Raw genomic sequence first — 13849 nt, 5'->3', positions numbered from 1 at the left:
GTTTATTTTTGCTTCTATTGCCTTTGTTTTTGGTGTCAAATCTAAAAAACTCATCGCTAAGGCCTGTTTTCTCCTAGGAGTTTTATGGTTTCGGGTCTTGTGTTCAAGTTTTTAATCTATTTTGAGTTGATGTAAAAGTCTTTTAAAATGAACATTTGAGAAGCCAAGTGACGCTTCTTTCCTGTGCTCCGGGGGTTCCCCTGGTCACTGCTTGGGGACCGTCGTGGCTGCCCCTGAGCCAGTGATGCAGGTGAGAAGCAGGGGGCCTGAATGCCCGCACCCCAGGATGAGGGGGTGACATTTGGGGATGGGCGACAGGTACAGACAGCTGTCAGTCACCCCAGGATGTCGGTGTCATTTGCTCCAGAAAATGGCAGCTACGGCTCTTTCTTGGAGCCTCCAGCCTTCCTGCGGTCAGTTGGCTGACACTCAGAGAAGAGGGGAGAAGTGCTGGTGAACGTTTGAGTCTGACCGCGTGCCAGGCACAGCCACGGAGCTTGTCATCTGCACTGTCTCGAGTGATTCAGTCTTCCCCACCGTCAAACGCGGTGCTGTGCTTCCTCTTTTACAGACAAGGAAGCGGAGAAGTGAGGGTTTGGGCAGCTTTGCTCAGGTCACCCAGCTAGTAAGAGTGGGAGCCAGGAACCATCTCTGAGTCTGCCTGAAAGCAGCCAGACCCGGAGGGCAGTGGAGCTCCGTGGCCCAGAGTGGGGGGTCCGGCCTCGGAGGCCACGCTAGCCAGTGGGTTGGAACAGGCTGGGTGGGCCCAGGGATGCTGGGCACCTAGGAACCGCACGCTCGCTCATTGCCTGGTACCCGTCTCTGGGCCTGAGGCTGGTGCGGGCAGATTCCATCAGCCAGACTGGAGTCTGGGAAAGTGCCAACCTCTCTGGGGTTGCCCAAGGTAGGAGCACAACGCTGGCCTGTTGGGACTCCGCAGATTTCACGGCGCTTCCCCACTGCCCACGGCAAGGAAATGGGGTGGCATTTCAGTCCTTCCTGACCTTGGGGAGCTCCCAGCTCTCAACCCCAGGGAATCGGGCCCCTCTGGTGCTCTCTCAGAGCCCAGGGGCAGGTGGCGAGCGGGCGTTCACTGCTGATGGGTCTGGGTGCTGCGACTTGTTTCCAGTTCTCAGAACATCTGTGGCCGCACGAGGCCAGCTCCCCTGGGACTCCTGATGGAGGTGGTGGTCCTGGGAATTTGTCCATTTTCCAAGGGGTCGGAGCCCGTGTCCTTGTGCTCATTCAGCTCTGCTGGTCGTTGGCAGTCCTGGAAACCAGGAGGGGCAGGTGCGCTGGGCGCCCCACAGCCGGGTCGCCTTGCTGCCACGCTCACGGCCTTTGCGGAAAGTCCCCGCCACCCACCCTTCCTGGTACCTGCCAGGCCGGGTGCCTGTGGCCCTAGGGCAGGAAGGTGGAGACACATGGAAACACGAGCCTGCAGCCCCTTGTCTGGCTGTCAGATCAGCACCCACCCTGAGCAAACACGCGGGAAGTTCTTTTTCCTTCTCTGGGAGCCGTCGGGCCCTTTGGAGGACCTTCTGCCCCTCCCCGGGGTTGCTGCTGTTCACGAGCGGCGTCCTTCCCGAGACTCACCGTGCTGCTTCTCCCCCCCCCCGCCCAGGATCATGCGGCCGGATGACGCCAACGTGGCCGGCAACGTCCACGGAGGAACCATCCTGAAGATGATCGAGGAGGCAGGGGCCATCATCAGCACCCGGCACTGCAACAGCCAGAACGGGGTGAGCGTCACGTGGAAGACCCCGGGCCCTGGGGGCCTGGCGTCCCCTCTGGCGGTGCCGCAGCCCTGTCCACTGTCGGGTCAGGAAGGGAGTTTGGGTGGAGGCCAGGCCTGGAGCCTTCCCCGCCCCGGTCCCCGGGCCTTGGGGGGTTTTGGGAAGCTCCGGCCCTGGACTGGGGACCCCTTGCGTTGGCAGTTGGTTTGGGGCTCAGCGAGGAGGGGTGGGGACCTCCAGAAACTCAGCTGAGAGCTGCCAGCTGACAGAGCCACCTTTCCAGCCCTCCCGCTGTGTTCAGGGAGTCAGCTTCCTGAGCCCCCGGGGGCCCAGCCCCCCCAGAGCCTCCATGGGCAGCAGTTAATCCTGGGTGTCACACCGCCTGGACCCGGACCCCTCCCCTGCTCCACTGACCCTGGGTCCACAGGCAAGTCTGGGCTCTCCCCTTGGTGGCTTCCGGGCCGCAGAGGCCCGCACAGTCTCCTGCGATGGTGCCGGCTCTCCTCCCGCCGCCCAGACAGGGCCAGGCTGGTGGCTTTAGGCTTCAGGGCAGCTGCGGGGCATTCAGCCCATCATCTTCTGCCCGGCCCCCAGCCCTGTGGGACCTGTCGTTCTCTCTGAAGCCCCCCTCGGGTGCTGGGGGAAGGAGTCAGTCTTGTACCCCAACTGCCAACTCGGCACCGGGCAGGCACGGAAGAGACTCCAAGGAAGCCTGAGGCCTTGGGCACCCGGGGGCCCCGGCGAGCCACTTGCTGTGCCATTGTCCTCCAGGCCCAGAGGCCGATTCCACGCCCGCGCAGACTGTGCGTGTGCGCATGCGTGTGCAGCACTGCACGTGTGTAGAATGAACCGAGCCGGGGTGAGTGTGTGTGGGTGGACGTGGGCCTGGGGGCCTTCGCCTGGGGAGGAGTGAGAGTGGGTTGGGCTGGGGGCCCTCCATGTGAGGAAGGGGCTCTCCCGCCTGCTAAGAGTTCACCCTTGAAGTTCTGGGGCAAACCCGGCCACGTTCAGAGAGCGCCCTCTGGTGACTGTGAGGACAGGCCTGAGCCCGAGGGGCAGGGGCTGAGGTGGGGGCCGGACCCCTGGTAGACCCTCCGAGAGGGAGACGGTGAGGGTCCCAGCCAGGCCTGGCAAGAGAGGCTGGACGCTGGGAAGGAAGAGCCCCAGGACTGGGGAGGGAGGGAGGCCAAGTGGGTGACAATGCCCTGGTAACCGCCAGAGTTCAGCGACCACCTAGGGTTTTGCAAAGCTCTGTAGCATTTAGCTTGTGTCGTCCTCACGACACCCCTTAGAGGTCGAGGTGGTTATTGTATTATCCCCACTGCACAGATGAGGAAGCTGAGGTCCAGAGAGCTTGGATACTTGCCCGAGACTTGTTCGTTCTCACTCCTTCCCCAGAGTGAGCCTGGGGTGCAGGTCTGGCCTGTTGGCCGGGAGATGCCTCTGGGCTGGTGGCCCCAAGATAGCGATCTGGAATCCCAGGCTCAGGAAGGGGGCGTGAGCCCCAGGCAGCTCCGGGGGGCTGAGGCTGGCCTCTGCATGGCTCTGCTGGGGCTCTGGGTGCGCCGGGAGCACTGCCACCCACACTCCCTTGGTGGCCTCATCCAGCCTGTGGCTCTAGTACCACGACACAGCCCCGAGGTCCTCTGTCCAGCTGGTGCCTCTTGGCTGGCTCCCCCTGGATGCTTAATCCGCCCTCGACCTGGGTGGGCCCGAAAACACACTCGGGGCCTGCTCCCAGGCTGCTTCTCCCACGGCCTCCCTCTGCTCAGTAAATGGCCTCTGGAGCCTCCGTTGACCCCCTCTTCCTCCCACCCGTGGACCCTGGCATCCAGTCCCATCGGCTTCACCTTGTGGATAGTTCCAGGTCCAAACACTGAACACCAGCCCCACCGCCATCTGGGCCGAGCCACTGCCGCTTCCTGCCCAGATTGCCTAACAGCTTCCTAACAGGCCTCCCTGCCCCTGGTCTGCTGTCCAGCAGCAGCCAGGGAAACCCGTCCTGTGTGAAGTCAGGGCACGGCTCCTACTCCCTCCCCTCGTCACGCCCCTGGGCCACGCCAGCATTCCTGCCCCAAGGCCTTTGCACTGGCCCTTTCCCCTGCCTGGACCGCTCTTCCCCCAGAGACCCACGTGGCTCCCCCTTCCTTCCAGTCTCTGCGTAAATACGATCTCCACGTCCCCGACAACCGGCTCCCTCACTGCTCCCAGCTCTTGTCCACAGCACTGTCCCTCCTGGCACGCTGCGTTTTGCTCATTTAGCTCTGGGCTGCTTCCCCCACTAGAATGTAAGCCCCACCAGGGCAAGGACTTTTGCCCGTCACTTCCCTGCTGGATTCCCTTAGCATCTAGGCCAAGGTCTGGAACGCAGTGGGCTCCCATTAGCTGTGTGTCTGGAGTAGTTGTCTGCGGAGAGCTTCTGTTTAATGCACACTTACGATGCACCAGTGGCCACACTGCGTGCTTGACCTTCCTTACCTGGGCAATCTCCTTAACCCCACTTTGCAGGTGAGGAAACGGAGGCCCGGAAAAGTCATGTGGCTCCCAAAGGTCACAGAGCTGCATCCTCTGAGTGGACATCAGCCGACAGGGCCTGGGTGGGTGAGGGGGCAGGTGCAGCTCACATAACAAGAGCAGTAGGAGTTAACCTTTCTGGACCTCGATCCCTACGTTTCTGTGAGAGCAGGGCAGACCACCCCGCCTCTCCACACAGCATCCGCTTGAATCCTGGCGGCAGTCACTGGTACCATTTATTATCTGTATTTTGCAGAGAGACCAGGTCAAGAGCTAGTGCCAGAGCTGGGATTTGAGTCCAGGGCGCAGACCTGTTTCTTCTGGCTCTGCTTCTGAAGCTGCTGTCCCGGCTCAAAGCCCCGTGGCCCTCAGGAGCCCAGGCCCGTGGTTTTCCAGGCATCTCTGCCCAATGGGCAGTGCAGCTCAGGCTGCCTTCGGGAGCATGGCAGGGGGTGCTTCTTGGGCTAGATGCTGATCAGACCCTCACGGCTGCTTCCCGGGTCGGGGCCGCTCCTCCTAGTTTACGCCCCGAAGCAGGGACTTACGGGTGTGTCTGAGCCGCTGGGAGCCACAGACACCTACAGCTTGGAGACGCTCACACTGAATAAACATTTGTCAGCCTGTGTTTTGAATTTCTGGGTCACACAAGTCTTTATGGAGTGCCTGGGGTGGCCCGCTAGGTCTCGGGAAACGGCAGCTCCCAGTCAAGTTGGAGCTGCCTGGGTCCCAGCCTGTGCCGTCCACACCCAGCTGGACATGGATTCAGCAGCAGCCTCCAGCTCCCCCGGGGTCGCCCTGCCCTCCCCTCTGCCTGGGGTGTCTGCACCCCACACCTTCTCCTGCCTGACACCTCAGCATCCAGGTCTCAGCCCCTCACCTGCAGCTGCCCCTCCCACATCGGCACCTGAACCCCACTTCCCACCCCCCACACCTCACGCTGCCCTCTTCGGAGCACCTGCCACGTGCCTATCTGTCATCCGTCCCCCAACCAGACCCCAGGCCAGGGGCAGGCACCGAGTGCAGGGCCTGGCTCCACAGATGCCACCACAAGTGAAGGAATGCCTCTGTAGCCTTAAAAAGGCTGGGGTCCATCTAAGGCTCAGATGTTTAAAGGCAGAAGAAACGAGCTGCATTTCCATTTAAAATATTAACGTATAGGAGTGTTACCTGTGTGCGGACATATCCATCCCATAGTTTAGCCACCCTCCAACAAAGACAGCTGCTTTATTTCGTTTTGGGTCTTGCAGGCGGAGCTTGGATAGTTCCAGAAGTGGCCTAGAGGCTGGCCCCGCATTCTTGCCCCCCCCCCACTTCGCACTTGCCTTTCCAGATTTCTGCCAGTGGGTGGCGCTGTAGCCACACAAATGTACTCGGGGTGACGCCCAGCAATTCCCTCGCATTGTTTTAGCGTCAGGGGTGACATGTCTGTGTGGGGCGGGGGTGGGGGGACAGGGCCCCGGCAAGTCAGAGGGGGGACGCCACAAGCTGCACTTGCCTGCTCAGCTCGTGCTCTGCTGCGTTGAGAGCTGATTCCAGGACATTTATAGGAACAGAAACCGTCAGAGGACCCCCGTGTGTCTGAGGATCTCGGGGGAAGGGGTGAAGATGGAGGTCCCCAGGCGTCCCTCCAAAGAGGCAGGTTCTGTGGGTTTGGGGCGGGTCAGGGAATTTGCATGTTTGCCAGGTGTCAGGTGAGTTCTCGCGCAGGTGGGAGAGCTGTGCTTTGGTGCCACAGGTAGTGGCAGGTGGCCGGTGGGAAGAGTGCAGACATGCCAGAGCTTGAACTGACTCACCTACAAGCTTAATATCTCCAACCCCTGCAGAAGGGGTGCTGTGGGGACCAGCTGGAAAAGTGAAGTCCAGCGCTGGCACGGCACCGACAGGCCCTCGAGAGTGGGCCCATCTGCTCCCTGCTCCCCACCCAGCCCAGGGGTAACCATGCTGTCCAGTGTCCTAAAAACCCTGATTGGTTTCTGGTGGAAAGTCCAAAAAGTGCCGGTGCCGTGTTTGGCAGTGAAGATCCACGGTCCTGTGGCTCACACGTAAGATGGTCTTTTGTGTCATTCGGTTAGCATGGATGAAAAGGAAGCTGATTCCATAACATATGAAGAATTCATACAACTCAACAACAAAAAATAAACAACCCGATTAAAAGATGGGCAGAGGAACTGAATAGACATTTTTCCAAAGAAGACATACAGATGGCCAACAGGCACATGAAAAGATGCTCAACATCACTAATCATCCGGGAAATGCAGATCGGAACCACAGTGAGATCTCCCCTCACACCTGCCAGAGTGGCTGTTATCAAAAAGACAACAGATAACCAGTGTTGGTGAAGATGTGGAGAAAAAGGGGACCTCATGCACTGTTGGTGGGAATGTAAACTGGTGCGGCCACTGTGGAAAACAGCTTGGAGGTTCCTCAAAAACTAAAAATAAAGTTGCCATATGATCCAGCTATTCCACTTCTGAGTATGTATCCAAAGAAAATGAAAACGCTAATACCAAGTGGTATCTGCACCCTGTGTTCATGGCAGCGTTATTTACAGCAGCCAAGACATGGAGCAACCTAAGGGCCCATTGATGGATGCGTGGATAAATAAATTATGGTATACACACACACACACACACACACAATGGAATGTTACTCAGAGGTAAAAAAAAAAGATGAAATCTTGCCATTTGTGACTACATGGGTGGTCCTTGAGGGAATGATGCTAAGTGAAATAAGTCAGATGGAGAAAAACAAATACCTGATGGTTTTGTTCATAGGTAGAATATAAAAGACAAAAAATAAACGAACAAACCAAAAATGCATAGATAGAACAAGGCAGTGGTTAGCAGAGGGGGGTGGGGGAGTGGCCCAGGGGCAAAATGGGTAAAGGAATCGTCTGTCTAGTGATGGATGGAAACTATACTTTTGGCGGTGAGCATGCTGTAGGGTATACAGTAGAAATATAACGTTGTTACACAGGAAACTTACACGATGATATAAGCCAATGTTACCTCAATAAAAACTAAACGTAAAAAAAAGCTGATTTTCAGTGCTGGGGCCACGTCAAGCACTCTGCCCTTCTGAGAAGCACTTTGGGAACACCTACCGAAATGTTTGTCCCTTCCACCCTGGAAACAATCCCCAATACTGAAAATGACTTAACTAAAAGGACCCTCATCACAGGGTTATTTTTAATAAGAGACAACTGAGGTTGATACAAATCTAACAATGAAAGAATATTTTATTTGGCCGTTAAGAAATATCTTTGCAATGGAGTATCGTGAAGTGGAAGTCGTAGAAAGTGTCAAGAAAAGAAATGAGGAAGTAAGTGCCTCACTTTCATAGAATGTGAGCTCCCAAGTGGATCCCACTGGACCCCACGTGCATGTGCTGACTGGCTGCGTCCATCCAGTTACCCAGGGGTCCTGGGTGGCCGGGGACATAAACTCTTTTGTTCCTTTTGAATTTTGAGTCATGAGAATGGGTTGCCTATTTGAAGGATAAATAACATTTAAAGAGAAGAACTGTGATTTCTAAGAGCTTGTCACAACACGGACAGGTTATTTTTCCTCCTGTTGAGTGAAAAAAGCAGATTGTGAAAGTGTGTATTTAGTGCTTGCACAACTACGTAAGGCTATGTATGACAACTATACATGACTGTAAGTGACAGCTACCTATGACGAAAACTGCAAAACAAGGAGCCAGACAGCCAAACAAGTGAACCAGTAAAACCCCTGTTCTTGGGGCAAAAAGCCTGGAAAGAAAGATCCCAAAATAGAAACCATGGTTATCTCTGGATGGGAGGAGGGATCTTCCCTCCTTTTCTGTACTTCCCAAATTTTCCATAATAAGTATGTATGCCTTTTTCCACGTTTCATTATACAAGTAATACGTATCTTTTGTAGAAAAGTCAGAAAAAAGAAACAGGCTGCTCGGAACCCCACCACTCAGAACCGCCTGTATCAACTGCTTTGCCGGGTTGCCCTCGGGCAGTGCCTTATCTCCTGGTTTTGCACGTAGGAGTGTGTGGTGGCAATAACTTGCATTACTTTAACAGTGGGGAAAAAACCAAGGGCCGTTTTGGGGGAGCGTGTCCAGGGTGGGGCCTCGTGGGAGGCTGACCCGCCTCTGGTCTTTGCAGGAGTGCTGTGTGGCCGCCCTGGCCCAGGTGGAGCGCACGGACTTCCTGTCGCCCATGTGCATCGGCGAGGTGGCCCACGTCAGTGCGGAAATCACCTACACCTCCAAGCATTCAGTGGAGGTCCAGGTCCACGTGATGTCCGAAAACATCCTCACAGGTAACTTCCTTTTGCTGAGCCCGCCTGCGGGGTTGGGAGCAATGGTGACAGTAGAAATAAGGCAGCAGCAGCAGCCCACGTCCATTGAGGGCTGACTGCCCCTGGATGGTCCTAACACTGTCTTTGGGTGACCTCCCTGCATTTCCGCCTCCACCTGTGAGCAGGGACTTCTGCCGTCCTCGCTTCGTTTGCAGACGGGGAAACGGGGGCGCAGACGAGTTAGGCAACGAGCCCAGGGTACGGCCCCCCTGCCTTCCTGGGGAGGAAGGGGCCTGGCGGCCAGCTGGTCCGGGCAGAAGGGTGGGAACGGGCTGGGAGGGCGCGTGCCGCCCTCCGGCCCCCCCTGCCGTCTCCCCAGCCCCCACCTTGCCCTTCCCTGCACGGTGGAGCTGCTACCCCTTGGAAGCTGCTGCCCCTTGGAAGGCGCTGCCCTGGCTTCTGCTCTGCTCCCCTGGGCCCCACAAGGCAGGCCTAGGCTGGAGCTCCCTGGGCGAACCTTTGACTCTGCTTTGATCTGAATATTCTCTTCCTCGGAGTGGTAACCATGGAAACCCCTTCTCACCCTCCCACTGGGCACTGCAGGGGAGTGTGGCTTCGGTTCACAGTCACTGCTTTTTATAACGGAGATGCTGAGGCAGGCAGGCCCCTTGGGCCCCTCACTGCCCACTGCTTCGTCCCAGGCCACCAGCTGTCGCACCCAGAGGAGAGTCCGTGCTCATTCTAGAGGAAGGAGCTGCCTGGGTCCTTATCCCTCCTCCCGATGCCCTCTCCTCAGCCGTGGCTGCCTGCAGAGCGCTGTGCTCAGAGATCTTTAACGGGCTCCAGGTTTCTCCCCAACACGGGCCAGGAGCTCAGTTACTCATCTGGAGCATTGCGGTGACCGCAGCAGGCCCAGCCACTGCACAGGGAACGACTAAGCCGAGCCACGGCCTGGGGCGGGGGTGGGGAGCGGTCAGTGGGCTTGTGCCCCATGTCCTGCGTCTGTGGCCTGAGCCCGGTCTTTGGCAGAAAGCTCTGGCATCTAAGGGACCTTGGATGCTGGTCTCGGGCTGTGGCACAGAAAGGGGTCCTCTGGCCCTGACTCCCCACGTTGGGGCTGGCAGCCCACTGGGAGGAGGCCCAGGGCAGGGCGGGGGTGGGCCCCTCCGGGCCCCTCCCTCCATCCCTCCTCCCCCCCTCCCCCCTCCACGTGACCCAGCCCTGCTCTCCTGGGCTGTGCTGGGGGTTGAGCCTCCCTGCTCCTGACACAAGAGGGGAAAGGGCCGTGCTTTCCCGTTGGCTCACGACAGCCGCGTACTCAGTCACTGATGAGTGAATGAATGAAGGAGTGGATGAGTCAGGAAGATTTGGGCCTCTGCGCTGAGGGGAAGCGGGCCTGTCTACAAGGACGTGCCCCAGCCCACTTTCTGCGGGATCCCCCCTCTGGGGGCAGGAGCGGGCAGGAGGCAGGCAGCGCTTGCCCAGAGCTGTGGTGGCAAGATGACAGCCCCCGCCCCGCAGTCAGGATGCTCCGCACCCGCCAGTGTCCCCAGCCGCCCTGACCCTGAAGGATGGACACGCAGAGCCTGAGCTGCCCCGAGAAGGAGAGAAGTGACTGAGGAGCACGGGCTCTCGGGACAGCGGGCCGGGCGTTGTGCTCGTGAGAGGGACCAAGCTCAGAGCACAGGGGCGCCGGCCAGCATTGCCCAGCCTTTCGAGATGGGGTGCGGGGGGCGAGGCCCCGGGAAGACCCCAGGGCCGGATCACAGGATGGGGACGGCGAGACCTGGAGCCCTGGGGCTGTGCCTTCTCTACACGTCTCAGTCACCTTGCCCGCCTTGCCCTGGAGCCCCTGCTGAAGGGCCGGGCGCCCCCTCCCTTACTCTCACATCCGGGTGCCCCTCTCTGGGTCTCAGCACCGTGTCTGTGCGTCTCTCAAACTCTCTCCGTCTTTCCATGTTTGGATCTGTGTGAGTCTCTTACTCTGGGACCCTGTGTCTCGAGGCCTTCCTGTCTTGATGCATCTCTGCCCGCGCGTCCACGAGGATGGGAGCCCTACGAGGGCAGGCCACGTGGCCGCCTGGTCCGGGGCAGGGCCGCCCAGCAGGTGCTCTGTGAACACGGGCCAGGTGGGCGGGTGGACTCGGACAGGTGGGGAGACCGGGCTGGGCGGACAGACAGGCAACCAGGCTGAACCCTGAAGCTGTTCGTGTGCCGTCTCCGTGTTTTGAGACCCCAGGGGGCAGAGCCCCCGTTCTGTGCGTCCCCCCTGCTCGGGGCCTTGCCGCCTGCCGTGAGGCAGCCGGGCGAGCATGCGCCCAGGCAGACAACCAGCAAACCTTTGCTCATTCATCTCCGGCAACTGTCACAATATTAAGCTAACTGGGACGTGATTGCTGCGAATCCCTCCAGAAAAGAGCTGGGAGCTCTCAAGATTTCAGAGTAGATGTTTCTAGCACTGCACTTGTCTTTTGGTGGTTTTATTAAATGATAAAGTACAATTAGCGTGTTTTGCCTTATTTGCTCCACGGTGTTCATTTGGGTCTGGAGGAGGGCCACCTGGGGTTTCCATGGAAACCAGCTTGTCAGGCTGGCTCTAGCTGAGTCAAACAGGAAATCTTTATTCCCCAAAGCAGGTTGTCAGATTCACTCTGTCAAAGTGCAGTGAAGATATTTTTCCGTGTTATTTGCCTGTGGTCCTGGTGGTGCCGTGGAGCCCGGGCAGAGCGGTGGACATCCTGGCATGAGGAGCAGGCCTGGGCGCCAGGGGCCTCACCCTCTTTCTAATTGACCCGCCAGGGCTTGGCTTGGTCCTCGGGGCTACGTTTAAGGGGAGGAAACTGAAGGCCCAGGTTCGCCTTGGGAAGGCAGGTCAGAAGGAACTGGTAGGAAGTGAGTTACTGAGGGGGACTTCAGGGCAAGCCCCCCGCCCCCGGGCTGCTCCTTGCTTCTCCACTTCCTCTCTCTGTCCTGCAGTTCTCCTGATCGCCACCACATTGGGAATCGTCCATGTTGAAGAGGCAACTCTAAAAGGCCTCCTTGAAAACACTTCTCTGAAATTACTGGGACCTGGGAGGTCCGGGTCTGTACTCAGAATGGCGTCGAGTTGCTGTGTGAGCCTAGGCAATCCCCTTGACCTCTCTGGGCTTCAAGCTCCTCCTGTACAAGTGAGGGGTGTGGACCAAGTGATCTGCAGGCTCCTTTGGCCCATGGTTTTCAGCCTAGACAGGCCTCCCGCCCTGACGGCACCACTCTGCCCTGAGGCTGGGCTCAGAGCCCCAAAGAAGGTTCTGTTTCCTGTCCTTCAGCCCAGAGCAGAAGCCAGCAGCCCACCGCCCTCTCTTAGCCCCCATTTGGAAGCTTCTGCATTGGAGCGCTGAGTCACCAGCAGCAAAAGTGTCTGGTGTGGCGCCTCCCACCTGGAAGGAGGTGGCCCTGGGGAAGGGAGGGGCAGCGGGGGCAGAGCTGTGATGAGCCGACCCCATGGCTGTGCTCTGGGCTGTGGCCCCGCTGCCTGGGTGGGCTCTGCCTCCACCGCCCCTCCGCCTCAGGTCCATGAGCTGCTTCCTGTCCAGCCGGAGCTCTTCTTGGTGGCCAGTCTGCCCCTCCCCACAGCCCTTCCCTCCCTCTCGCTCCGGAGGCTCCCGGGAGGCCTGTCTGGAGTCGGTGCCCTCCAGATGCGGGCCTTCCGAGTTAGAAAGTGCTAGAAAGCCGACAGGCCCAGGCCCCCCAGGCTTAGACCGGGTGACCTGCAGTCTTTCCAGCAGCCTCAGGGTGGGGGCAGGCTGGAGGCCATGCCTCTCCCCGGTCTGTGCCCACACGTGCACCTCACGGCTGAAGAAGGCCTTGGGGGTGGGGGCCAGAGGTGGCATCGGCCCTGCCTGCCCTGTGCCCGGCGCCCTGCCGGCTCCCAGCCATCACTCACGTGTTTGTCTTCTCTGAAGGTACCAAAAAGCTGACCAATAAGGCCACCCTGTGGTATGTGCCCCTGTCGCTGAAGAACGTGGACAAGGTCCTGGAGGTGCCTCCGGTGGTGGTAAGGAGGCCCCTCCCACTTCTCCCGGGTGGGTGGCAGGGGCCCGGGTCCTAGGAGAGCAGCATCGGGCAGGGCTGGGCTGCAGCAGGAGGCTCAATGGGAAGGGGCGTCCCTCCTGGGATCCTTCATGCTGGGAATGCCAGTGGGGGCTGGCCTGGGCCCCGCGAACACCCCTCCCAGAGGAGCCTGGCCAGAGGGAAGGCGGGTGACGGGGCTGTGCCGGGCATCCAGTCCTGGGGGCACAGGCTGGGACGTCTCTGCTTCAGCCCCGCTCTCTCCCCCTGCCGTGTCTGCTTCCTGCCTTGGTTCCTCTCATTTTGGTTTTGCTGTGGACAGTGGCATCTCTGGGTGAAGAGACTTGGCCATGTTCACTCCCGGGGGCCCCGCTGCAGGCAGGCTCGGGGGGCAGGCGTTTGGAGGGGGCACATTGGGCTGATAGAGGGATTTAGCTCCTTCCCTAACGGCACCCCAGTCCTCCTCGTGTGGCTCCCCTGGCCCAGGATGTCCCGAGGACACCCCTGAGCGGCTCTCCCCAGAGGCCTGGTGCTCTGCTCTAACCCCTGTGAGGGAGGGCCGTTCTCAGAGGGCCGGGGCCTGGCTTAGCAGTGTCTGCCCTCAGGGAGCATTTTTCTGTGGTCGAGACATCTGTAGAAGAAACTTTTAAGAATAATAAAACTGGGAACGAGACAGTTAGGAGCTGTATAGAGCAGTAAAAGGTCCCCAGCCTTTTTGGCACCAGGGACTGTTTCGTGGTAGACAATTTTTCCGTGGAAGGGGGGATGGATGGATAGCTCAGGCGGTAACGCGAGCAATGGGGGGCGGCAGATGAAGCTTCACTCGCTCACCCGCCGCTCACCTGCTGCGCGGCCTGGCTCCTAACAGGGGGTTGGGGACCCCTGGTATAGAGCACACGGAGGAACGGTCCCTGTCCCCTCCCCCCCACTGCAAGCCCTTCCCACCCCGTCTCCCCCACTGCGCACCTTCCTGTGGGCCTGGGTCACTTGGGGTGATGGGGGGCTTGCTCGTTGTGCTGCTGCGGATGTCAGCCCGGGGGGCGTTCCCTGCCCTCTCCCTGTGCCAGCTCACATCTGACCTGGGACCCTGCCTGGGCCTCTATGGACGCAGTCCAGGCTCCGGCGGGGCGTTTTCCTGGGGGGTGACCAGCTGCTGGGCTCCAGCTGCCGTTTAGTCTAGACTTTAAAAAAGAATCTTGGTAGCAGGAGCTCTCTCCATGCAGAACAGGAAGTGTGCTTAGACCTTGGTCTGCATCAGGTTGGTGGTCCAGGGTT

At 59.0% G+C, this 13849-nt stretch overlaps 2 protein-coding genes across 2 annotated transcripts in view; one reads left to right on the top strand and one right to left on the bottom strand.

Moving 5' to 3' along the window:
* RNF207 (ring finger protein 207) overlaps positions 1-13849 on the bottom strand; it is a 196406-nt gene that overhangs the window by 74432 nt on the left and 108125 nt on the right. The window lies entirely within an intron of this gene.
* Positions 1-13849, top strand: part of ACOT7 (acyl-CoA thioesterase 7) — a 90793-nt gene that overhangs the window by 16614 nt on the left and 60330 nt on the right. The window contains exons 2-4 of the mRNA XM_067718361.1: positions 1625-1742; positions 8389-8545; positions 12469-12560. Of these exons, the coding sequence (XP_067574462.1) occupies positions 1625-1742; positions 8389-8545; positions 12469-12560 (367 nt within the window). The remainder of the gene's footprint in view (positions 1-1624; positions 1743-8388; positions 8546-12468; positions 12561-13849) is intronic.

This window comes from Pseudorca crassidens, chromosome 2 (assembly GCF_039906515.1).
Source record: "Pseudorca crassidens isolate mPseCra1 chromosome 2, mPseCra1.hap1, whole genome shotgun sequence".
NCBI lineage: Eukaryota > Metazoa > Chordata > Mammalia > Artiodactyla > Delphinidae > Pseudorca > Pseudorca crassidens.
Note: the sequence above shows the minus strand (reverse complement) of the source record. Positions and strands in the feature narration are given on the sequence as shown.